This window comes from Pyxicephalus adspersus, chromosome 2 (assembly GCF_032062135.1).
Source record: "Pyxicephalus adspersus chromosome 2, UCB_Pads_2.0, whole genome shotgun sequence".
NCBI lineage: Eukaryota > Metazoa > Chordata > Amphibia > Anura > Pyxicephalidae > Pyxicephalus > Pyxicephalus adspersus.
Window position 1 is genome coordinate 138867961 of NC_092859.1, and position 25376 is coordinate 138893336.

General features: G+C 37.6%; 1 protein-coding gene across 2 annotated transcripts; it reads right to left on the bottom strand.

Annotated features, from left to right (window-relative positions):
- Positions 1-1197: 1197 nt before the first annotated feature.
- Positions 1198-24506, bottom strand: RASL12 (RAS like family 12). Of its 2 annotated transcripts, none has more exons than XM_072402633.1 (6): positions 23920-24506; positions 18663-18786; positions 17500-17556; positions 9656-9729; positions 6200-6390; positions 1198-2376 (listed from the first exon to the last, which is right to left on the bottom strand). In XM_072402633.1, the coding sequence occupies exons 2-6, from the start codon at positions 18781-18783 to the stop codon at positions 1989-1991; spliced, it is 831 nt and encodes a 276-aa protein (XP_072258734.1). In that variant the 5' UTR covers positions 18784-18786; positions 23920-24506; the 3' UTR covers positions 1198-1988. The 2 variants fall into 2 exon arrangements, with proteins under 2 accessions (XP_072258734.1, XP_072258735.1); XM_072402634.1 differs by lacking the exon at positions 23920-24506 and adding an exon at positions 23713-23858.
- Between the last annotated feature and the right edge of the window lie 870 nt (positions 24507-25376).

The following is a 25376-nucleotide window of genomic DNA, read 5'->3' on the forward strand; positions in this document are numbered from 1 at the left end:
ATGGGTTCTATATTTTTTGGTTCTATATTTTGACTGAGACCATGAGCAATGTTCCTTACTTTTTTACAATCTCCATTATTTCTTAGTATACTTTACTTGTTAGATATGGTTATTTTGATTTTTAACACCTGACTCTAAACATAAACTTCAATGCAGAACCTAATTCTGAAACGATTAATGTGACCCCAGTAGCTAGGGTCTCTTCACTCACGCCCCAAAGCCGGGAATTAAGCTTTAGCACTGGGCCTCAGCACAAAAATTAACCCACTAAACCCCAACCCTAAAGATTAACAATTCTGTAGGTATCCAGCTACAGAACAAAACCAGCAGTGCAACATCCTTACAACTAGAGGCTCTGGAGAAAACCTGGTTTGTGCTTAGACTTTGCGCCTTGGCCCGTCTCAGGGCTCACACTACTACTGTCCATGCCGTAGTGCCCCCTAGTGGGTCTGTCTCCCCAAGCGTGACAGACTGGATGTGATTTTTCATTATATCTTAAAATAATATTATCTTACATATTACAGCATATTACCATGTTTAAAAAATACTACTTCTACTACTACTTCTCATTACCCTCTCTACTTCTCGTTTTCTTAAAAATACACTGGGCAGTGCATACCTGCATAAAAGTGCTAAAAAATTAGTCCGTCCCAGCCAATCATAATGGCCGATGATCCTAAACCAAGGAAAGACATTATAGTTATTAAAAATTAGTTTTTCTGTTTTTCTCTGATATGCATGTGGTACATGTTTGTTTCAAGGCAGCGATCTAAATTGTACGTATAGACAATTTTTTTAGTTTTTGCATAGAAAAGAGAAGAACTTAAACTCCAACTGTCAACTTTTTACACCTGTTTGCATCCTTGCTGCAGAAATGAACCCTCTCTTTTTTGTCTTTTTGACTATTGTAGCAGAAAATAATGGGACATTTTACCTCCATTTTTCTGGTGCATTCTAGTGCCAAGCTGTGTAAAAGAATGTCACTTATTTTATTTAGATCATCTCTCATTTCCCAAGCACAGGAAATCAAGAGAATCCCCCCCCCAAAAAAGGAAAAAAAACTGTCAGGGGCTTAAACTCTTCCATACTTTATCCAAGTCTGTCAAGTGCTATAACATATGTACTACTACTAACCACAAATGCTAGAAACCAAAGGCTTGTCAAAACCCCCTTTCAGCAACCAGATCTGCGACAGCATGAGATAAAACTCTTTTAATGTGCAACATACTATAAGTTCCCATTATTTCATACAGTCAAAATTTAAGTCTGTCAAAGTCATTATATCCAAACATTTCAAAGCAGTACATTTGGCTGAATTGGACTGAATGGGTAAAGTTTATATATCCGTGTATATTATTCATGTTCACTTCTGGCTGTTGCTGTTGTAAATATAGGAAGCTGGCAGATGAGCAAGTTCTAGTTATCAGTGAGGTTTGGAAGGAGCCAACAAGCACATTTCACACACTGATCAGAAGTCCGGCAGTGAACGCAGCTCTTTGATAACAGTGTGGGGATGTGATGTTGGCAACAGAAGTAGTCTAAACATCTGGATAGCACTGCATTAAGTTTTTGGCATTCAGCGCAATCATACAATATGAAACTGACTTTGGAAATAGGCTGACCCTGGTTTTTCCAAATCCAGTATGGTGCTTCTAAGATCTAAGATCCCTATAAAATGCAACATTTACCTTTAAAAGTATCATTGACCTTATTAATATATTTATTTCAGTAGAAGATGTCACTTGTCGCTCATGAATAAATAGAAATAATCTGCAGAGTAGGATGTCCATCATTGGGATTATATTGAAGAGCGGTCTCGAGGTTCCTCAAACAACTGTGTCGTTCTTCACTGCATTGTCAAGTTTGAAAAATAATAGTTCAGTTACAGTCATTTGCTTTAGATTTTGGCCATCTTTAGCTATTTTGTATCCGGTTCATAAATAGCCATTTGGGGCATCATGCCAATGAAAAGTTTGGCCTGTTCATTTTTAAAAAATCTTGAACCCCTTAAGTAGGGTTAAAGTAGGTGCCTTACGTTTGCTCTGAGCTCTTGAAGATTTTACAGTAACAAGTTTGGCTTGGGCTACAGATGGGATCTCTTTGTAACTTAGAGGGGAAAGTGTGCTGAGGGTTGGCATACCATGACGGCTGGATGTTGCAGAAGAGGACATTGGTGGAAGGCCAAGCAGCGCCCTCTCTTCGCTGATGTACAATGGTGGTCTAATATGTGCAGACCTGTCTGCATCTCTTCTCACCTCATGAATAGCATCATGAAACACCTGCTGCACCAATCGGAAATCCAGGCAAGCAGAGACCTCCCGAAACAGGCAGCCATGGCGAGAGGCAAGAGCTGAACCATCTGCCTTACTGACCTGTCTGACAAAGGACAAAGAATTGTTAATTCTTCTAAGTTACATCGTGCATTTACTGAAGCATGTAACAGAAGTAAATCTGCCTTTTCCTGTTTGCTAATACGCATAAGCCACACTTCATTTGTCATTCTTTCATCTTCTGCATTCTAAACATATTTTCTATGAAGCTGAATAATAACTTGTCAAGGTTTTGCATATTACATTTATCAAACAGAATTTAGTATAATCCTATCTTCCTATTCATGTCAAAAAGTTAGCGTAATAAATATTTCAGAGATAGTTTATTAATAATTTTATGTACACCAGTGAATGTGGGCCCATTCATGAACAGGATCATTTAAAGCTGAATGGTATCTGAGTTATTCATAATACACCGGTATGCTTCACTGGCCACTTAGACAGTATTTGAGCTGGGCTTATATTTGGTGAAGTATGCTATGTCACTGATCATGGTGGAAACAATGTAAGCTGATAATGGAGCCTGGGGGTATGTGAAGCAGAACATAGGGTAATCACATAATATGGTGAGAATAGACCAAAGTGGAGTTTAACAAAAGCCAAAGGCAGAAAATACAGATTAGGAGCTGTTTATGGGCCGCAGGGAGAAGAGGCAACACGGGAGCTGATCATGGACCATGGGGAGAAGAGGCAGAGTGGGAGAGGGATCATGGACCATGGGGAGAAGAGGCAGAGTGGGAGAGGGATCATGGAACATGATGAGAAGAGGTAGATTGGAAGCAGATAATAGACCATGGTAAGAAGATGCAAAATGGGAACAGATTGTGGACAATGGTAAGAAGAGGCAAAGTGGGAGCAAATCATGGAACATGGTAAGAAGATTTAGAGTGGTTACAAATAATGGACCATAGTGTGAAAAGGCAGAATGGGAGCAGATCATTATGAGATTAGACAGACTGGGAGAAGATAATGGAACATGGTTAGAAGAGTCAGAGGGGGTGCAGATCAAGGACCATGGTGGGAGGAAGCTCAATGGGTATGGAGGCAAAAAGTTGATCAAGGAGAGGAATGCCAAGTGACCATTAAACATTGGAAGAGGCAGACAAAAGAATAAGAGCTCCCCTGAGAGTAGATGGAGAGGGTAGGCTGACATAGAACAGTTACAAATAAAAAAAGTACAGAGGTTGGATAATTATAAACTCTTTGTACTCTTTGACAGTTATTTAGGCTGACAGAATAAAATCTAGCTACACAATTTGTTCATTCATTCATAACTACACTATACTTTATATCATATGTAAAGTACACTGGTCCCAAATGGCCCATTTACATTACTAATTTAACTATAAATATCCTAAATGTAAATCAAACTTGGTTACAGATTGGATTTTTTATGACATTTAAAATGTTTCTATGAGATTGTATCACAAAAAAATATATGCAAACTGACTGGAAACTTATATGTTATCACAAAAAAATAAAATAGCAGTATGTTTACTATATAACTTATCAAAGGATTCTTAACTTTATCCGACTGTTTATATCATACATTCTCTAATCAATAAGATCTCTTTGCTTATTTCAGCTAACTGATTTCTTTGTTGCTCAGTGAGCAGGCTGGAGGTTGCTAACCAATGTTATGGCTAATCACTGTGACAAAGGTGTGTAAATAATTTCACTAGCCAAACACATTACTAATCCTTGGGCAGCTATAGCAGTAAAAATATTAGTATTTTTTTGTTTTAGTATTTTAAAGTTTTTAGCTATTTGCCCATAATTTAAGTTTAAAATTGGTAAAAAACATATTTTGATACCTGCTACATGGAACCTTGGGACAAAGAAGTAATGTGAAATAGGCAGCACCCTCTGTTAGAACAGAGCGGGCGAAAGGTTGAGTCTCCAGAAGAGAAGCAGAAAGAAAAAGAGAAAAAGCATTGCATATTAATATAATGAACAGACATTGCAGGAATAAAAATAAAAATACTGAGATATTATAAATCTGAAAACTGAGAGATGGTAAATGAGCCTCGGATCCAGCACAATTACCTGCTTGACCCCCAGTACAGGACAGTACGAGGTATAGGACATTGCACTTGGCTGTGACATAATACTGTTTACATAGCAAACACTTGTTATTCCAGCAGTTTAGAAAATTAACATTTACAATGATAAAATAAATTATTTATGGAGAGTTTTGTAAGGGGATGCAGAAGGTTCATCTGTATCTGTATGGTTTGGAGAACCAATGCATAACTTTCAGTCTATATTAATTACTCAAAATTTTAAAAACTTGGCACAAATGGCATTAATCCTTCATCTGGATTTAATGTTGATTTAAAATTTAACTGGATGTTTTTTAAAGTGAACTAAACTTACTGATAAAACTACTTCCAAAATCATTTACATTGATGACATGCTTATCTCAGCTTTTCCATTGATTATTTGCAGAAACATGGAAACAGCAAATCTAAACAGAAGCCAAGATGGATATAACTAATAGTAGAGTTTAGCTGCCCTTTAAGAAGTGGTATTATCTGCAGATCATGTTTTATTGAAATATTGACTCTATATATATATATATATTCCTATAGCTAGCAGGCCATTTGTACATATGTGTTAAATTGCTACTCTGTTAACACGAGTAGTTGGGCAATCACCGCAAGAAATGTGTTCATTTTCAGGAGTTGGCAAAGTAAAATATGTAAAATACACATTATAAATCAAGAATAACAAGGTATAGTTTATAAAGTTTGTATACTGGGTGTAACTGTATTACAAAAACTGAAATAGAAATAAAGGATGGGAAACCAACCTTTTGGTTAAAATTTGTTAATGCTGTTCTCTGCTAGCAGATTATCCCAAGGGAATGCATGTTCTGAGTTATTAAGAGGACGGAACAGAAGGGAAATATGAAAAAAATGGAACTGGGTGGATGGAAAGAGAGGGATGGAAAAAGAAAAGGGGGTTAAAGAAAGGTAACCAATTTCCCAGTTGCCTTCCCCATGCAACCCATGCTCAAATATAGAATGAATTAAATGAAAAATAAGTTGTTTGTTCCATTATGAGATAAATATAGTCCAAGCAACCTTGTCATTGAAAACAGATCTTTCTATGTTTGTCTAGGAGAATGGCCATAAATTTTTTTATTTCTCAACTTTCTGTTAATCCTATTTTTGACTTCTTGGAAATAGAAGGTGAATATTTTACATGCTTCAGCTAATGTTATCTTCATGGCAGCAAATATACACAAAACACATTGCATTTTTAGACAAGATGATCAAATGTGGAACATATGTCATCACTCTTCCATTTTTCCTAACCAGGGTTCCTCCTGAGGTGTTTAGGGGTTCCATGAGCAATGAGCAATTTGTGCCTCTCAGGTCAGTTTCCACTGACAATAATGATCAATTTGGCTACCCGTAAGGGTGGAAGCATTCCCAATGGTCAGCAATATAAGAGGCATTCTTCCTCCTGACCACTAACCTAATGTACTTAATGCTGTGGATACAGTAATTATTGAAGGGGTTTCCTGAATACCTGAAAGTTATCTCAAGAAGTTCCTCCTTGGTAAAAAGTTTGAGAAACACTGCTCTGGATTATTAAAGTTTGTATGTCTAGCTATTCATGCTGGGATGATGATGCAGGGTGTTGTTTCAAAAGAAATAAAAAATAAGAATAAGTGTGAACTATCTGCTAGAAGGCTAAATAAAATTTATTGTAAACTGAGAAGATATATAGTAAAGTGAATACTGTAATGCTTGGATTTAATAACAGCTGTAACATACTCATGGCTATATGATTTAGAAACATCAAAAATTATGTATTGCATAGGAAAATAACTAGAAAGATGCAGATATAGAGTTTGATACCTGTACCGTTCCATGTCAAGCTTGTTTCCTATAAGCAGAACCGGACTCTCGTGTACTGCTCCTTTGTTATACTGAGAGATTATCTCCAAGTATTGAAGACAGCCCTCGAAGCTCTTCTTGTTATCAATGCTGTACACCACTAGAAAGGCATTGGCCCAGCTTAAGTACCGCTCAGGATTCACCGGCCCATCCTAAGGCAAAATTAAAAATAATATTCTGTAAGCAACAAGGATGCATTGATGAAATAATGTACAGTGATACCCTGGCTAACGAGTGACCCTGCCAACAAAACTTCACTGCACTTCAGACTTGGCTAACGATTATGGACTCGGCTAATGAATGTATTAGTGGATGTGCGAGCTGAATTTTTCGCAGCAATCATCGCCCCAGGGAGTTCCATGCAAATTGTGATGATTCAGAAGTTCAAGCATGGATGTGTCTCCATTGCATAATACAATGCATGACCTTTTTGGGGCACATGTTTTGCATTTTTGGGGTACTGTGCTAAGATTCTAATTTATCAAAACCTAGAAATACTCAGAGGGTTCTATGAACATAGTGGTGTCTTACTGAAGTTACCAAGCTGGATCTTCTCATGAAGGTCTACAAAGAACTCCAGAAAAAACTACTGTGATCTGTTTTACACAGAAGGGTATTTCTTTTTTTTAATGGTTTAACAAAAAAATAAAAAAAATGACTTACTAAAAAGACTTAACATGTAATGTTACCGACCAGTGGTACTGGGAACAGAGAAACTGGGACAATACAAAAGTAGGACTGCTGGATCAGGGGCAATAGATATAAATTGCTTAGTGAATCTATTTACGGTTCACATTGTCCAATACAAGACTGTATTAGTACCACTAGGAGAGGAAAAGGTAAGATTTACCACAGCCTGTCCTATGTCAATCAAACTGAATAAATTAGCTGGGTTCAAAGCACCATATGGCACATACTATGAACATAGACGGTTATTTATTCAAAGACAAAAGTTTTTCTTTGAATACCATAATACTGGTGAAGGAGTGGGACAAGTTTAAATGTTAACCATGCCACGTGCCTCCATGCCACTAATCCACCTGACAAAAATGCTATATGAGGTACTTCCAGGACTACAATTTCCATTTTTATATTTTTAAACATTACTAGTCAATGAAGATTTAAAACAAACAGTAACTAACAGCACACAATGCTAATGAAGCTACAATGACTACAGTTTAGATTGAGTTGTGGACCAGTTGTCATCCAAAGTTTTTTCCACTAGCTGTTGAGCTTTAGCCTTTTTTTGGTTACCAATAACAGTCAATCAAAATTATTGTTTCACTTATCTAACAGCACCACACTAAAATCTTGTGAGACCAGAATAACTCAGGGTCGGAGAGTGCGGATGCCGGGACTTGAAAGTGGATTTCGATCTTGTGGGATTATAAAATATTCTGCTCACAGATTCCTCAGCCAGGGTCAGTGGGTTTGAATAGAAATTGCACATCTCATGCTCTGATTGACATTTTTAGCTAATACCGAGAGATCCTTAAGGTTTTTAACTCACTTCAAAGGCCTCTTTGAATCTGACAAAGAATGAGCTGAAAAGATTCATTGTTTGGTAAGGGAGCATTCTGTCCTACAACCTGAGCAGAGTCTACCAGATACCAGGCTGTTTATGGCCACAAAGCAGCATCTGTCTACAAAAATGCAGAGAACGTAATTAACCCTCCATTATTCAGCTTTCTTGTCAGTAGATAAATGGGGAGGGGCCTGTATGAGACAGCAACCTGTCTGTCCCTGTAACTTTGTGTATAAAGACAGATATATGGCATGGCGTGACTTTAGTGTCAATGTGATCACCAATATCTGAAGAGATGTAATAAATTTGATGTAGATCCTAAGCTCAACTTCTTCAGCATACACACTATAACAATAGTTACAACAGAGGTATATTTATGCCCCAAGGCCCTTATGTAGAAAAAGTAGCTAAAGTCCGGACAAAATTTGAAAGTCTGATCATCACTCCAAAAGGTGAAAGTACCAAAGAAAGATATAATATATAATTTATATTTTAATGCAATACATAATAATTAAAAAATATAGACAAATATATATGAAGAACATACTAGAACATCAAAGGATTATTAAATCACAAGAAAGCAATAGTGGTGAACCTGATAATTCCCCTAATAGTATACACATATAGGTATAAAGATGGTACCAGTCAGGGGTCATGTGTTTGCATGATTAAAAATTTTTGTATTACGTTTAGGAGGAGTATCACTGCTAAGGAGTATCACTGCTAAGATCCAATCAGGTATTGAGTAGTGACTAGTGTTGGTGTTCGAATTTGGGTTTTCCTTATTTTCGACCCGAATATGGCTGTTCGAATTTGGATAGACCTGCCCAAAAAACATGGTATTCGACTGTAAAAATTTGGTAAAAAAAAAATGTGTTTAAAAATAAAAATTTATTTTAAAGTAGTTTATTGAATGTGGTTTTTTTTACTAACGTTTTTTTTTTACAGGTTTTCCGACTATGACATTATGATTCCCCTGGCTGTGCAGCCGTGGGAATCCTCCTGTCATTGCGGGATCTCCAGGCACTTTAGCTGATGAATGGGGACTTGTCCCCATTCATCACCAGTAGTGCCCTGTGTTCTTGGATAGAGAAACTCTATCCAAGAATACATACTACAGCGCTGCAACAGCGATCACACTGTTGCGCGCTGTGCTACTACTATCTGTTCTTGGATAGACTTGGATAGCTATCGAATAGTGAGATATTCGACCAAGACTAGTAGTGACACGTTTTGCCGAAGAAGATTGCTTTATCAGACCTGGTGACACACCATATAGATATCAGCGAAATGGTTTAGATGTATGTACTGGAACAGCATTGTACCGGAAATACCAGACCACTAATCGGGGGCGAAGTTATCAGCCAGAAGGCACTAATCCAAAAAATACTGACCTAGCCAAGGAGGTATTGGGACTGAATACAGAGCAAATAGGGAGCGTGTAAATACAGGAGTCTACCCAAAAGCTGGTGATATGACAGAGAGCTCAAGCAAAATAATCCGTCAGCGCGACATGCAAACACAATGTGACCGTGAGGTCCTGACAAAGCAAATTATAGGAACCAACCCCCTCCCATTATTATTTCAGTGTTGTATCCATTAGTTATCTCTTTTGTGACATCATATTAGTTTCTAACCGACGGATGAAGTCACTAGAATTACCTGTTCAAAATTATCAATTAGGGAATTTTTTATGGCCTTTTACAATTAAGAAGGGTTGATATATGATGTTCGGGGACCTCTGTACACATGTTAGATTTGCACCCGAGTTGAGCACAACTGTTCACCTTGAACAAAAAACATCTGGTATGTGTACATAGCTTTAGAATAATCAATAGCCAAACTAACTTAGCACATTGCTTTACCTGCATTAACCTCTCTGATTTACTCACTTGATCAGCTGTGTCCATTACTCGCACAAGAACTGGTTGCTGGTCTACTACTTCTTCTGTGGTGTAGGTGTCCTCTGTAAAATAAAGCAGACATGATATAAGAATTAAGATATAAGAAGCAGAGATGATATAAGAATTTTGTATTCCCGGCATAGCATGTAAAACTACTACAGCAACTTTAAGTGAAACTTCAGATTTTGATTTAGTATTAGAAAAGATTAAAACGTTTAGGGGAATTTTCTATCTGTCTTATCCACATTAGGGAAATCTTCTTGCACATTCTGACCCTGACACCATTTAGGACATGAGGAGGTTTTACTCAAATTGGGACACACCTAAAATTAAATTCCAAAAGTATTCATTGAAATTCAGGAACTACTTTGGACTCTTTTTCGTGTGGCCCTCCTGTTCTTCAAGACCAGCCTGCTGACTTCTAAAACACTGTATATTACCAAAGGATTACTCTGAGGTTCCAGCACTATCGCCCCATCTGTCCCAGCAAGGTAATCCTTACAAAGGTTCCGTTCTTACTTTTTTCTGGCTGTACTACTGTTGGAAAGGTTCTTTTTATTTCCTCACACAAAGTGGAAACAATTGTTTGTATTGGTGCCTGTCCATCTAGTGGAGATCTCCACTTACTCTTACCAGGCTAGGAAAAAAGCTTTGGCTACTATTTCATTTTTATGTACTTTTCATTACTGAGTTTTTCTGTTCTCAGCTGAATATTTTCCATATTTAGTTTTTGTAAGGGGATCCTCTACAACTGGAAAAATAGAACTCTCCATATCCTGTCACTATCACTTAATCAAGTGTACAAACATTGCATATATAGTACAAACTGAGGAATACTTGGTTAGCTCTTGGCTTGTCCTTATGAAGAAATTGGATACATAGAGTCATCCTACATGTTGCTAAATATGCTCTTCCTTAAATGAAAAAAAAATGTGCAGTTTATACGCTGTTTATTAAAATTTGACTGAATGTGTTGATAGGTTTCTAGCTGCTCAGGTATATTAAACTTGGCAGCTGCCCTACCTGGTCCAATAAATGGATGAAAATACCTTGCATTTATATCAGTTTGGACCTGCAGAGTTGTTGCTTCTGTCTTTGTAGTAGTTGAGAATTGGAGATATTAGGGGATAAGGTTTGGTGCTTCATCTGCCTATCATGCTTGCTTCTATTTATTAGAATACTACCCAAACGGTTTCCAAAGTCGCATTCTGGGGCAAAAAAAAACATTTTGAGACTTATATTGATGAGGTGCCCTTAACCAACAAGACCCAACATAGTTCTCTAGGCACAATGGCTTCATCAGGGTATAGTTACTATAGTTAATATTATTGAATATTTTTTATGGTAACATATTTTTCAAAACAAGGCCCCCAAAAATTTGTCTGAGCTAGCTAAATAGACAAGGGTGATTAACAGGCTATTTTCTGATTGGCCGACTGGAAGAGCGATACTGAATAAATTTGGAAGAGAGGAAGATCTTTAGCGAAGAAGAGCGTGTTTAGTAAGTGTGACACTTTGACTTTACTTTGTTATTATGCTATGCCAATAGAAATAAATTATGCCATGCAAATGTTACAGTATACTACAAATGAGCACACAGAATCAGGATATGAATGCCCAACAACATTGCTATGCACTGAGCCTACAATTATCTTGAATGTATGAGTGACAGTTCTGAGAAATAAGAACAGAACACCATCTTTGCTTATGAGGGTAACAATGTGTTCTGCCAATTGTTTCTCAGTAATCATTCCAGAACATAAATTATTAACTAGTGTTTAATGTACAAACCTTTAAACGGGTCAATAGACAGATAATTAGGTGTTACATCTGGAATGGGATCCACCACCAAATTCATGTCTGTATTTTCTATTCCTAGGATCCCTTATTGTTTGAAAAATGACATTTACAGATACCCAGGGTTCTTGGTTTGGAAAAGGTTTTATACTGTCAAGAAATTTGTCTTGATTATAACTCAAACTCATCAACTGCTCACATTACTCACCTATGCTAACTTACGATAGCAAAATGCTTTACCATGTGCATTTAATAGTTTAATAGCTTTAATAGTTCTACAGATTGCACCCTAAGGGCAACAGATACCCTACTACTGGGGAATATGTTTGTAATTAATATGAATGTGCAAACTTCTGGTCACCCTGACTTCTCCAGTATGAGAAAACTGATGATTCCAGGGGGTTATTAAAAGCAAGGAATCTCGGTCATCAAGTTATTATATGTTAGATTACCACACTGATCTCTTTGTTATATGTCAGTTGGGATGACCTAAAAACATAAAAGAACAATAACTTTGGCCAAATAACTGCCTCAACAAATTGACTTATTTCTGTACGTCTTTCACAAGAATGTTATCGTGGGAGTACAGTGAACCAGTACAATACAAATCAAATATGGATAATGTTCAAATAGAATATGAGATCCAAAGACAGAACAGCATCAGTAATAAATGAAAAGAAAGTGATAGGAAGTACTGCGTAGTGCAAACAATATGGTTAGGAATGGTCAAGGTTAGGCAAACACTGACAGTGCACAATGATAGGAAGATAGGAGGGTACAAGGTGCAATTTCTCTGGTAAATTGCTAGGGATGGAAGAAAAGAAAAAAGCGTACAGGAACTGGAAAGGGCTATCAAAATGAAGAGAGGCCTGTAGCCATAAGAAATTAGGTGCAGGGCCTACATGACAGGGTGTGAGGCCGAGCCCAGGGGTGTTAAGAGTTAATAAAATGAAGTAAGGCTAGGAGGGGCTGCGCTGGTGTGGAGCGTGAGGTAGAAGCGGGTTAGGCATAGGACATGTTAAAAGGTGGAAGACGGAAGTGAGAGGCCCTCTTTTAAATGGTTAAATTTGGAATTTTGGTTCGTTTTTGGCGGTTGTGGTCTTGGAAGGCAAAGATCCAGTGCGTGGGTAAAGTGGTGGATTTTGGCAAGGGGGGGATCCTCTTTGTTGGGTTCCCCCCCTTTATGGTCAACCGATGAGTATGGCTCCTAAAGCGAAGCTGGGGGGCTAGGGGCCAAGGTGGAGATGTTGGAAGAGTTAAATTCCTGTTGGGTGCGGATTTTGCCTTCTGAGACCTGCAGCCTGGTTGTTTGAAAGTATAACCGGGAGTTTGATAACCAAACACTATGGATATTGTGGTTGGGTTAGTTAGGAGTTAGGTTGTTGGTTAATTAGGTTATATTCAATTTATTATGTTGGTGTTACATAATCCAGGTTTTTTAATAATATTAATAATAATTATGGAGTGTTATGTTAAGGTATGCTTGCATATTAAAAGTGTAAAATGTATTTGGTTATTTGTTATTTATTTAATATTGGATATTTGTGTGTTAATTACTTGATTAGTTAATTTATTTGATGGTGGGTAAATACGGTAAACGGCTGCTTGCCAGATTTAAATCCAAGATTTGTGTTTGGGTTTTTAATGATGGGGGAGTGGTTGGTAAGCAGGTGGGGGTCGGGGCGAGGAGGAGGTTCTGATGGGGTGTTAAAGGAAGTGCTAGAAGGTCTGAACTACCTTGGTCATGGAAAGGTGGTGGGATGGGAAAGGAAAGGGGGTAAGAGAATACAAGAAGGAATAATGCAGGCCATCCAGACTACCAGGCCGGTCCCCCTGTTGGAATATGGAGTTCTCAAAGCATTGGTAAACTATCCAAAGTAATCAATCCAAACCTTTAGAAATTGTATCATTCAGCATGGCTGTAATTCTATCGTTATCCAGAGTACCAGGAGGTCTATATTTGAGTTTGTGTCTCCACAATTTGTCTTTTGTTTCTAAGGTAGCTTAGAAGATAAAACTAGTAGGTTTGGCCTCAGATTTGGTTAAGTAAAAAGGCTGTTCATTTGGCAGCACTTCCTATGGGTTCTGTATTTAAGGTACTATGAAGGGGGTGACACAAAAGAAAATTGTAATCAGGAATCTACAATATTTTTACCTTATTTCCAACAGATATGGTACCTACCTAAAATCCACAGAAACATAAAGGAGAGGGGGGTCAATTTGATGATTTTATTTACAAGTAAATACCAATGCATAGGAAGTTCATATGGATTTTCTAAGGCAATAATATTAGACAGTGTTCCTTATTCTGTCCTGACAGGTACAAATTACTGTACTTTTTCAACTTGCTGACCAATGGATGTGAGGGTGTAAGAGGTGCCTCCTCCCTACCCATGTGACCATATAGCTCAATTGATTTGAGAACAACATTGACCCTATTAATATATTACTAGCTAAAGTTCTACACCTATACATTTATTGAAAAACAAGTAAAAAGAAAACACATAAGGATATAAAACCATTATACAGACAACAAATCTAATTTTAGTTATTGTTGTGAATATGCAAAGAAAACACCCTATTCTTCTATTTAGGTATAACATGGTGATTGGTCCCATCTATAATTCACATCTCTGCATTTGTCAGGCACTACAAGGTCCTAATACTGAGTTTGTGTTCTAAAATGATCAGAATGGGTCATATTGCATCTTCATTTGATTTGGGAACTATCCGCAGTGGGATGTGGGGGTTCCAGAGAAATTAAGTATTGCAAGAGAAGTACTGAAATTAAAATTTGGGTACAAACCACATAGTCAGTGTATACTAATGGGACCCCAGGGAATAGATGCTACCACATATGAAGATATCATGATTCAGAAGACATATGGGAAGAAAGACAAAAGTGCAAGAGAAACAGTTAATCCATTAAACTAAAGATAAATGTTTTGGGTTGAATTCGACAGTTCTGACAAAAATGAATTATACCTTAGTGCAGAAGTGTTTCAACAGACAGAGAGAGAAAACATTTATTTCACTGTCTGTCTGAGCACTTGGAGCTTTTAGTAAGTATCAGAAAAAGATTCATATCTCTTTAATCTCTACCATTAATCAGCCCTGATTCCTGACCAAGTCCTGGGTCTTGTCACGTTAATGAAGACAATTATTCCCACATGACAGAGTCCAGATAACTCTTTATGTCCACAAACACTTCAATATCTTTGGCATTGCTTTCCTTCCAAATATAACACATTTTCCAACTTAGATGCAGCAGCCATGTTAAATGGGCTCCAAGTTTTTTGTGGAGACAACCATAGTTGGAATATAGCAGAATGGAATTCTTTAGTATGATAATACAGTTGAACAATTCTACAGTGCCAGGAATTTTTAGATGTATTAATGGAAAACTGTCATGAAAGAAATATGGAGGCTGCAACTGCTAACCTCCTTCTGAAAAATCTAAGCACCTATCTGCACCTAGCTTTATTAGATTAGGAACTCCTGATCTGCAGGCACTGTGATAAGTTGGGGAAACTAAGGTAGGTTGTTGGGTATTGTGGTGAGCTAAGGGGTGCTGCATGAATTTGGTGGCATTATGGGGGTCTAGGAGGTACTGCAACTGAAACTTAGGTAGGTTGTTGAGTATTATGGTGAGCTAAGGGGGATTGCAGGGACTTGGTGGCACAGGCTGGGTGGCACAGTGGGAGCTCCAAACTCTGCAACAGCCTGGGGGTTCATAAGGTAGCTGGGTTCTTTTCAAGCGGCAAGTGAGGTTGCAACAGAGCTTCCACCCCACCTTTTATCATGTCCTCTTCACTTTAAATATACAATGGGTAACGTGACAGTGATCCTTCCCAAGATGCCAGGTGGAGCACTGCTCTGTGCTTGGACTCCTAGCATTTTAGCACAGGGTGCACACCCCCACAGGATCCATGCCACCTCCAGTGCACCAATGTGATGTGCCTATGTTTGTTCTGGTTCAGTGCCTCCAAAAATAATAAAGCTTTTTAGTCAGTTTAACAACCTGTGATGATATTTTTTGAAATCGGTCAGCATTGGCAACAGTTTAATAAAACAAAAATACTTTGTAGAATGCACTGCTTTGTTCTTTCTGCAATTTCTACATCTTTTCTTACAAAACATCATGCATGACTTTCAAAGTCAAGGCAAATTTAGCAGCCATTTTTATATGCACAGAAATCCACGTACATACGGGTCACTCATGGCAAGCAACAAGACATGTGAATGATTATAAAAGATGTCTGAACTATATTTTATTTACATTCTTCTTTCTGAAATATGTAGATGAAGTTTATGATTATATCAACTCCCACCCTACCTGTAGTATTAAAAGTGTGCTAACAGGAGCGTTTGATTCTGCCATAAAGCAATCAATCACAAATTGGCAAATGGCAATTGGAACCTGATTAGTAGCTATAGGTAAAAACATCTTTTTCCTGTAGAACATTTTCAGGAATCAAAACTAGTAGGCAATTTACTATATTTATTATAGAAAAGCAAGACATGGAGCATGTTGTCTGGGTTATAAAAGCATTAATTATTTACTCCAGCATGCCAAATACAATAAACCAGTTATATAACCCCTCCAGAACATTAATATTAATAACTGAACCAGAAAATGAATTTTGGCAGAAACTATCAACTAAAATGTAATATTCCTCTTATGGTTCTTTGGAAGCACAGGACCACTGGGAGGACTGATATAATTTAACTGGCTCTTGTCTCCTGAACTATATCCTCCCTATGGGAAAAAGCCAATCATTTCCAAGTTTGGTGTTGGAAGAAGTCTTTGTAGGCCTATGAAACTGCATGTTGCTGCAATAATTGACTGTATAGGTTATATTGGGAGAGTTTTTTGTTTTGATTAATAATTATACCTTTTTTTGCGTTACTGAACCTTTTCACTGAAAATGTACTGGTAACCAAACCATGGGTATGGTGTTCTTCAACACATGCTGATAAAATGTTATTCCTAGAGTACATAAAGCTTATACAAATATTCTCCTGGTTAGTTGGTTTTTGGATGAACCCTGGTTAAAAAACACTGCTCTACATGTTAAGTTTACACTTAATAACCCTATAACCAATTGATTACATTTGCAAGTAAAATGCAAAAAAATGCTTACTGCATTGTGCACACAGAGCTTCCACAAAAGAAAAGTGGGATCATAGCCAAATTTGTTATTTATAGTATACATTACCTAAAATGAAACGGGAAGCAGCAACATGTTTAAGTGCCCCCCTGATTAAAATTCCACTTTTTCATCCAATGGCTGCATTATACCAGTCAACCCTACCCTTAGTTTTGAAACTCATGAACTAAACACTCTTTTTGCTATCTTATGTGTAAGAGATGTGATCCCCAGACACCCCATCATTGAAGTTTTATACAACCAGTAGTCTTATTCAAAATGCTTTGGTGCTCTGAAACTGATAGGTGATACAACAGGGTGAAGGCAGGGTGCCACCCGTTCATCATCCACCTTCTCTATCCATAGCACAGAAGAAGCTGCTCGTTTGTTGCTATCCTTGCCCGAAACGATCATTTGGATAGACAATTATTGAGCAAGCTTTACAAGGATGGTAAATTACACTGCTTTCATGACGCGGGCCTCTAATTATACAACTGAACGGCTGCATGAAATCCAACAGTGTAGAAAAAAGTAGAGAACTAAGTTTAAGTAAACACTTTGGTTTGATTTGTTATTTTTTAATTTTAAGCAGGACTGCTCCTCTGTCTTAATGTTGTGTTTACATTTAGGAACATTCTACAACATCGAGTTTTAGACTTGAGATATTATTAAGTATGAAAAAACTATAGTTCCAACTGCTTTTAGACAAGGATATATGAAGTGTATGGGTCATCTACTAGATGATTTTGCACAGGTAACTTGGTAGACAGACACATCTCTTAACAAGTTGGATCTACCTTCTTGTCCAGGTTTAATCACTGGTAACTAGCTATTTATAAATTGAGTTAATAATAATAGAGATAGAGTTTGTTGAGGATTACTCACCAAGATAAGGGTCATATTCACTGATAAACCGTCTGGTCAGAAACTTCACAGTCAGTGCTGGAAAGAAAGGAATGCCATAATAATAATACTTTTTTGGGTAACTCCATGGGTTTACTAATGATAATAGTAATATTATAGATCAGGATTTCAGTATGAGGTCAACTGTTTCCATGTTTCATGTTTGCAGGATCATATCACACTTAGAACACAGTGACACTTCTGCTTCTTCTTCCATCATAGCCAGCCCAATATAACTACTGTTTAAGAATATTTGGTGAAGTGCTTGGGCCTAGCAGCTAATCACTTGGTCCAAGAATGGTCATATGAGGGAGGAGGTGACTGCATGGCTTCCTCCAATGCCAGCCTATACCATAGAGGTGTAGCAAAATGTAAAGTTGCATTTGTAGGCAAAACATGATCTTGATGTCCAGTAGGACCCCAATGCAGACAGACAGTTTTGGTGTCACAATGTATAAATGGCAAGAACATGAATAAAATGTACAAAATGGGCCAAACAGGATTTGCATATTAAGTAATAAATTACTTTTTTTTATTTTTGCTGAAACAGTGATGGATTGTCTGAAATAATGCTTTTGACTAGATGCGTCCTGCAGATCAGTGACACGGGTTGATGGCGTTTAATTCCTACATAAGGAAGGACAGATTTTTATAATGATATTGAACCAATGGTTTCAAAATCTGGACATAGTCCAATACCCTGATATTGAACCAATGGTTTCAAAATCTGGACATAGTCCAATACCCTGGCTGTGTGAATTCATTTCTCCAACCTGACTATACCAGATATCCCGCATAGCAAAAGAAATGTGCACATAGATCTTCTGCTATGCAGATATCAACCCAGATACCCAGTGTTCTGTAGCTTCAAGAAAATGTAATTCTTAAAATACTAATAATTAAAAATAAAATACTAAGCAATAAAATTATTGATGAAATGTTGATGTAAGATAAGCTATATAAATAGATTTGGTGGTAAGGGTAAATACAGAGCAGGCAAACCCTGAAATAAAATGCTTTTCAGTGTTCCCTGGAATACTGGTGTTTTGATTTAAGCATGTGAATATGTGAATTTTCAGAAATGATAGACATGGAAGCTGTGTTTTTTTTTTTTTATATTTGACCTAAAGTGATATTTATCTCACCTGACTTCCCAGCTCCTCGACACCCCAGTAGGACCAGGTTACATTCTGCATGTGGACTGCGTTCATTTGTGGAGAAATGAGCAGCATTTAGGGCTCTGGGTTTCCCAAACATCATAGACATTATCTGTTGTTGTGAGAGAAAGTTGGGTTAGATATTAAGACAGCATTGGAAAAAAAACTTTCAGTGTTAGATAATAAGTATGGCAGGTACTCTTGTGGCTTCCTTTGAAGATACAACGAATGTTACTCTTATTAGTCAAAATATCTTCATAATGAGGGAGGTGTAAGCACAAAAAAGAGGAAACACAACCTTAGAACCTTACACATAAATCTCTAAAACATCATGAGTTAATTTAGTTTGCAGTTCTCGTGCCAGATGTTACCTCCAGATTGGCATATACCCTACAAATGCACCTACAGAAATATTGAGTTTTCCAGAGCCAGTATTTGCATAGTCATGGGTATGTCTCTTCCTGTGTTCAACAATACCTGGGCTTTTTTGCAACTCTGCCATCTTGCAATATCTCCTACGGGGCAAAGGCACATGCCAACTTACCCTATAACACAGAATCTGGGTTTTACAGAAGGTTCCTGTAAACCCTGCTTAACTAAGATTATTTCTAAGAGCCCACTCACACTAGCACTAGATATCCCCTGCTCCAACCTTCCTCAACATTATTACTGTACTGGCCAGGGATGGATCAGTGTTTTCTCTTCTCTCTTGGTAAACCTGCCTAATTTTTTGGATCACTAGAGTGATATTCAACCTGGATATGGCTGTTCGAATTCGGGTAGACCCGACCCCAAAACAACAAGATTTGACAGCAAAAATTTGGATTAAAAATAAGTGTTAATAAAAATAAAAATGAATGTTAAATTAAATAATTGAGTGTTTGTGTTTATTTAACTATTTTTTTTTTTTTTTGCAAAACACCTTCCAGCACAGAACTATTATAATAGATTTGTTACATTTTTCTTTTATGCACTGTGAGAAAAATGTAACAAATGTATCATATTACTGTGCTGGAAAGTGTGTTACAGGGTAAGAGATACTTGAGGGGCATCTTCTCAATGATTGCAGCCGAGTCTACAATCATTAGGAAGATCGTGCAATCCCCGGGGGCACTACAGGTAATTAACCTGTAATGCCCCGGGGATCGTAGTGGAATTGCAGAGTTTATCTGCAGTTGAGTCAGCTGTGACTGCAGGCGATTCCCAGGCACTAGAGGTTGAATGGGGACAGGTTTCCCCATTCATCACATCTAGTGCCCTGTGTTCTTGGATAGAGAAACCATATTTGGGCATTCGATCACCCGAACAATATCTCACTATTCGATCGAATAGCTGTTGAATCGAATAGTGAGATATTCGACCAACACTAATGTTGACCTAACATTTCATGGAGCCGTTTATGCAAGGGGAAAGCCTAACTGGGCAATGCTAGTCATAGCACATTTTAGCATTAAATGTCTTGATGAGATCAGACATACACATAACAGTAAGGTCACAAGGAAACAAAGTAGTTATTATTATCATCATTAATAATATTATTATTATTAATATTATTATTAATAATAATAAACAGTATTTATATAACACCAACATATTATATAACAACATATAACATCAAATAGGGGTTGCAAATAACAGACAGATACAGAAAGTGACACAGAAAGAGAGGAGGACCCTGCCCAGAAGAGCTTACAATCTAAGAGGTGTGGGAAGTATAACACGATAGGAGGGGGGGTATGGAATGGTGGGTGAGTAGTGAGGGTTTTAGGAAACAGAAGAAGATAGGTGGCCAAGTTTGAAGGAACGGGCTTTAGGAACTATTTTAAATGTGCAGAAGGTAAGAGCAAGCCAAACTGGACCATTCCAGAGATTCGGGGCAGCTCTAAAAAAGTCTTAGAGCTCTGCGTGTGATGAGGTTATGAGAGAGGAAGTCATTAGTAGATCATTGGAGGAGCGTAGAGAGCGGCTGGGGGATATTTTTCTATCAGGTCAGAAAGGTAAGTGGGACAAAGACTGTGGAGGGATTTGAATGCAAAGCACAGGAGCTTGAATTTGATTTTAAGTTGATATGGAACCCAATGAAGAGAGCTATAAAGAGAGGCAGCAGAAGAGGAGCGGAGGGAAGGATGGATGAGTCTGGCTGCAGCATTCATAATAGTTTGTAGAAGAGAGAGTTGGGTTGGTGGAATACCAGAGAGGAGAAGGTTAAAGTAGTCCAGAAGAGAGATGATATGAGCGTGTACAAGGAGTTTGGTGGTCTCTGGGGATTCTCTGGATTGTGGGGATGTTGCATAGGTGAAAGTGACAGGACCTGGAAATGTTCTGAATATGGGGTAAATGAGAGGTCAGAATCAAAGGTGATGCCAAGTAGTTAGGATACCAAAGGACTCTATATCATTGTTGGGTTTAGGGCTCTATTAGGGCTTGAGTTGGTCCTGTTTAGAAGCTGTAACATTGGACCCATTGTAAGTGTAAGTAAGGATCTAGTAGTTGTATCAAATTACTATCCTTCAACAAAAACTAGCATTTCATCTTTGTGTGGACTGACTCGAACAATCCAAGGGAACATTAAATTAATTTTGCAAATAGAAATTGAAAATGAACAGTTCCTGATTGTGCAGAAAAAGAAACCTTATATATTACTCATCATTAGTAGGCACACAAGTCTAGTGTGACTAATTATAGGTCTGCGTAAAGTGAAGATGGTGCCAACACTTCCCAGTAAACTTTGGTCAGACACTGGGTTTTAGCTTATAACAGACCTGAACTGAACAACAGATAAATCAGAGAAATACACACAAGTCCAGTATATAGAACAAACAAACTTGAAACAGCTATGTACACAGAGGTGGAAATTATACACAACAAGCTAGACACAAACAGAGAGTCCATATCATTCAAATGATAAATGACTAAATAATTATAATGTTGTATTAAACAAGATTTTAGATCTGAGTAATCTCAAGAAGGAAACATACACTACACAATGTGATCCACAGCCATCCGTAGGACCCATGATCTATGAGAACATCTGTTTTCTAGAACAACAACTAGGTATTTTAGGTTTGCAACCACAGCTCTAATTTTGGACAGAGAATGGATACATTTAAACCACAATGTGTTTTCAAAAACATATGCAGGTGGACATGCGCTAAAAGTGTTCAGTACGTTTTGTGCAAGATATATTTTCTTTGCTATTTATTCAACAAACAAAGGTGCCAGCACACTACAATGTGATAAAATGCTGCCTGCCCAATTTTATTTATTTTTTTTACAGCACACATTAACACAATGTCTTGGTATAAACTGATACAATATAGAACAAGATTATTTTGCCTTGGCAATGCTTTGGAACTGCCTTGAACAATGCAGTTCAATGTAAGTGATATAAACAAGACCTAAGATTCACTGGTTGGTATTTCTTCACCCCACCAATTATTATTTCCAATGATTCCAATGGTACCATTTGATGACAAAGTCCTTTTGCACCCAAGACGTAAAAGACAAAGTGTGTCCAGCCTTTTCCATAAGAGCTTTGAACTACTTTTACACCGGAATACAATATATTATGAATTGACCCAGAACCCCTTTCGGGGAAGCATGGTGGCTGTGGTGTTTCAGCTTTGGATTCCTGGATTTACATCCCGCCAGGGAGACTAGTTTTATGGATGTGTTGAGCTGGTATACATCCTAGTAGAATAAGCAATTATTTATATGTTTGCAGTTTATTATTGTGTGTTGCATTAAGGCAGGCCCTTCATTTTTAATGGGCTGCAAACTTAGAACCCCAAAGGTTATTGTGGGTCTTCTAAAATGTGTTTTATTATAAAATATAAAATGAAAGAAGTACAGTAAAAAGAAAAGAGGACATATAGATTTACCCTTACATATAAATAGCATGTTTTAGCTGCAACTCACAACACACAGATGATATAAAATGAATGGGACTGCAACATGCTACACTTGATTTAGTGCTTTGCAGTAACATGCAGAAAAATGTATTTAACCCATTATTACAGCAACCAAAAAATCTTAATAGAGCCTCCTGCTTGTACAGGTGTGTATGGCTGTGGGATGGGCTTTGGATTTTCAGCTCTTTACACTGTAATGTATATAACTGACTGGTATATGAGTGTATAAAAGAAACAATACACATATCATCTATTTTCACCATGATAATATTGGTAGAGACTTTGGCATGTTTTAATAGCAGAGAGAATAATAGAGCTATAGAAGAGTGATGACAAAACAGGACCAATTGACCAAGTGGGCCACCAAGTCTTCCCTATTCATCAGAGCGGGTTAAGGTTTGTTTTTACATTTTTGTCTGAGCACCAATTTATGTTTGTACCAAGCATATATAAATCTACATACAATTGACTGGCTCACTATCCTCTGTTGGAAGTCTGTTGCAAGCATCTGCAAAGGTTAGTTTGATCTTTCCGCCTCTAGCTTGAAGTCACCCCCCATGCTCTTTTATTTTTATATTGAAAATATTGCTCTGTCAACCCTCACTCATATCCATAAAGGTTTTAGTTATGTCCTCTCTTTCCCTAATTTCCTCCAGACTGAATATATTAATCTTTTTCAGCCCCCTGAAATGTTTTATCCATAAAATCTCCTTAAAATCTTTCACTATTTTGGGTGTCTCACACCTGGCCTCATTCCATCTTATCAATAGTGAGTGAGGTCTCCAGACCTGGACACAGGTCTATGAGATCTAACATAAATCTTTATTGCTGGAGATCCTTCTAGTAATGCACCCCACAATTCTATCTTCATAGAGTGATCAGAACCTCATTTCCCCTGCTGGTGATCCCTTTAGTAATGCCCCCTAAAATTCTATTCACATTCCCCATTGCCAAGCCACTCTTTTTGCATTCTTCTGTAATAGTAATACCAGTTTTTTTTTTCTGTAGTTTTGATCAACACTGTCCCCATTATTGTAGCAAATGTCAAAATTCTGTTTCTCTAAATGCATTCTTTATATTAGAAAGGTGTGCAAGTTATTGTAGGAAATATTACTTAAAGAACTTGCCTTGCATTGGTGAGAATAGAGGAGTTTCTGGATACAGCTCCTAAGTCCTTCCAAGACACAAGACCAGTCTTAGGAATCCATCAGAAAGGATGCATTCTTTATATTAGAAATGTATTAAGGGATACAGAATATCTATTGTACTAAACTTCAGATGCCACAAAGTGAACAAGTTACTGTAGGAGATATTAGGTAAAAGAATATGCTCACCTTGCATTGGTGAGAATAGAAGAATTTCTGGATACAGCCCCTAGGTCCTTCCAAGACACAAGACCAGTCTTAAGAATCCATCAGGAAGGATGCTTCGGGAGCCCATTCTGTATCAGGAGCTTGAATTCTGGTCCCTGGGGCAGAGGAGAAAACTCCAGCCGGATGCAACAAATTGACTTGTTCTTAATCCTCTGTAGTTTCAGTCTCTTTGCTAAATTCCTTCTGCTTCCTGCTACTTTAGCTCCAACATCTGGAATAAACACATCACTCCCCTCCCCATCTCAGCACCCCTCTCCCAGCTGATTTAGCTAGGTGTTTAGCAGGCTATGTTCCAAACTTCCATTTCCTCACCGCTGTCTCTCGGATTACTGGTATGTGCACATACCACACAGCACCGCCGCCAGTTCTTCTCCTGGTTATTTTCAGTTGTTTAATCTTTCTTTTATGTTGGGTTTATTGTCTCTGTATGTTCCAGGAGCTATGATTTCTCTTTCTTTGCTTCCAGACAAATGTCTGTGTGCCCAGTTTTCCTCTATGCCTTTAACGTTTCTTCTTTTCCATCACTTTGCAGAAGGGCAGTGCTGCTGTACTGATCCCGACGGCCTGGGCCTATGCCAAACTCCTTGTATGGGAAGTATTTTTCAATGCCCCAGAGAAGGAGAATCATCTTCTGTGTGTCACATCATCTGCACAGCTACAAAGCAAATTGTAATACAACATTCTTCAAAAAGTTCCTCCTCAAAGAAACAAACAAGGATTCATTTACTTATACATTATTGTAAGGCAGAATACATACATTAAATGATGGTCAGACATTCTGAACAATTATATTTTTATTACCTAAACAGGTGCAAAAACATCCGACATGCAAGTTTCTAGTCAGTAACATACTGTCCCACTTTTGCCACCAAGTTCTATTTAGCTTAGGTGTAGACCTTTGTAAATAAAGGTAATATTAACTTTCAACGTCATTAGGCACTAGACTATTCAGACTTTTTTTTTAATTAATTTTTCATATTACTGTATTATTATATTAAATACTGATATAAAGTAAGGTATTAGTAGTAAAAGAATAGTAGTAAAAAAAAGTTCCAGTAGGTTTAAAATCTTGGCTTGGATTCTAAACTATAGCAGTTCCCACTTGCCATGGAGCAACCCTATATCCATGAAAAAAAGAAATAAGTAAAATATGCCCACGTGTATTTAACCAGGTGTGATAACTACTTAAGTCATGTTCACCTTTTTCTTTCCCTGGCAGAGAGTAGATGCAGAATGCTGCAATAAATGGAGCCATGTAATGATGTGAGCTCTGATGACCTAGGCTCTCTGGAAGCCAGTTGAATGATGCTCCGCTTAATGGATCATAGAGGATAAGTGGAACTTCATTGTATTAGTATACATTGTATAATGATTCATTGGGGAGATCAGTGGAGATCAGGTGTGTATAGTGGCTGGAC

What these genes read in the sequence shown, in the direction of transcription:
- RASL12 (XM_072402633.1), bottom strand. Translation starts at nt 18,783, where the DNA reads ATGTCTATGATGTTTGGGAAACCCAGAGCCCTAAATGCTGCTCATTTC. An exon ending in TAATGGACACAGCTGATCAA is followed by an intron (nt 6,391 to 9,655) that starts GTGAGTAAATCA and finishes ATTTTGCCTTAG; the next exon opens with GATGGGCCGGTGAATCCTGA. An exon ending in CTTGACATGGAACGGTACAG is followed by an intron (nt 2,377 to 6,199) that starts GTATCAAACTCT and finishes GTCCTTTGTCAG; the next exon opens with ACAGGTCAGTAAGGCAGATG.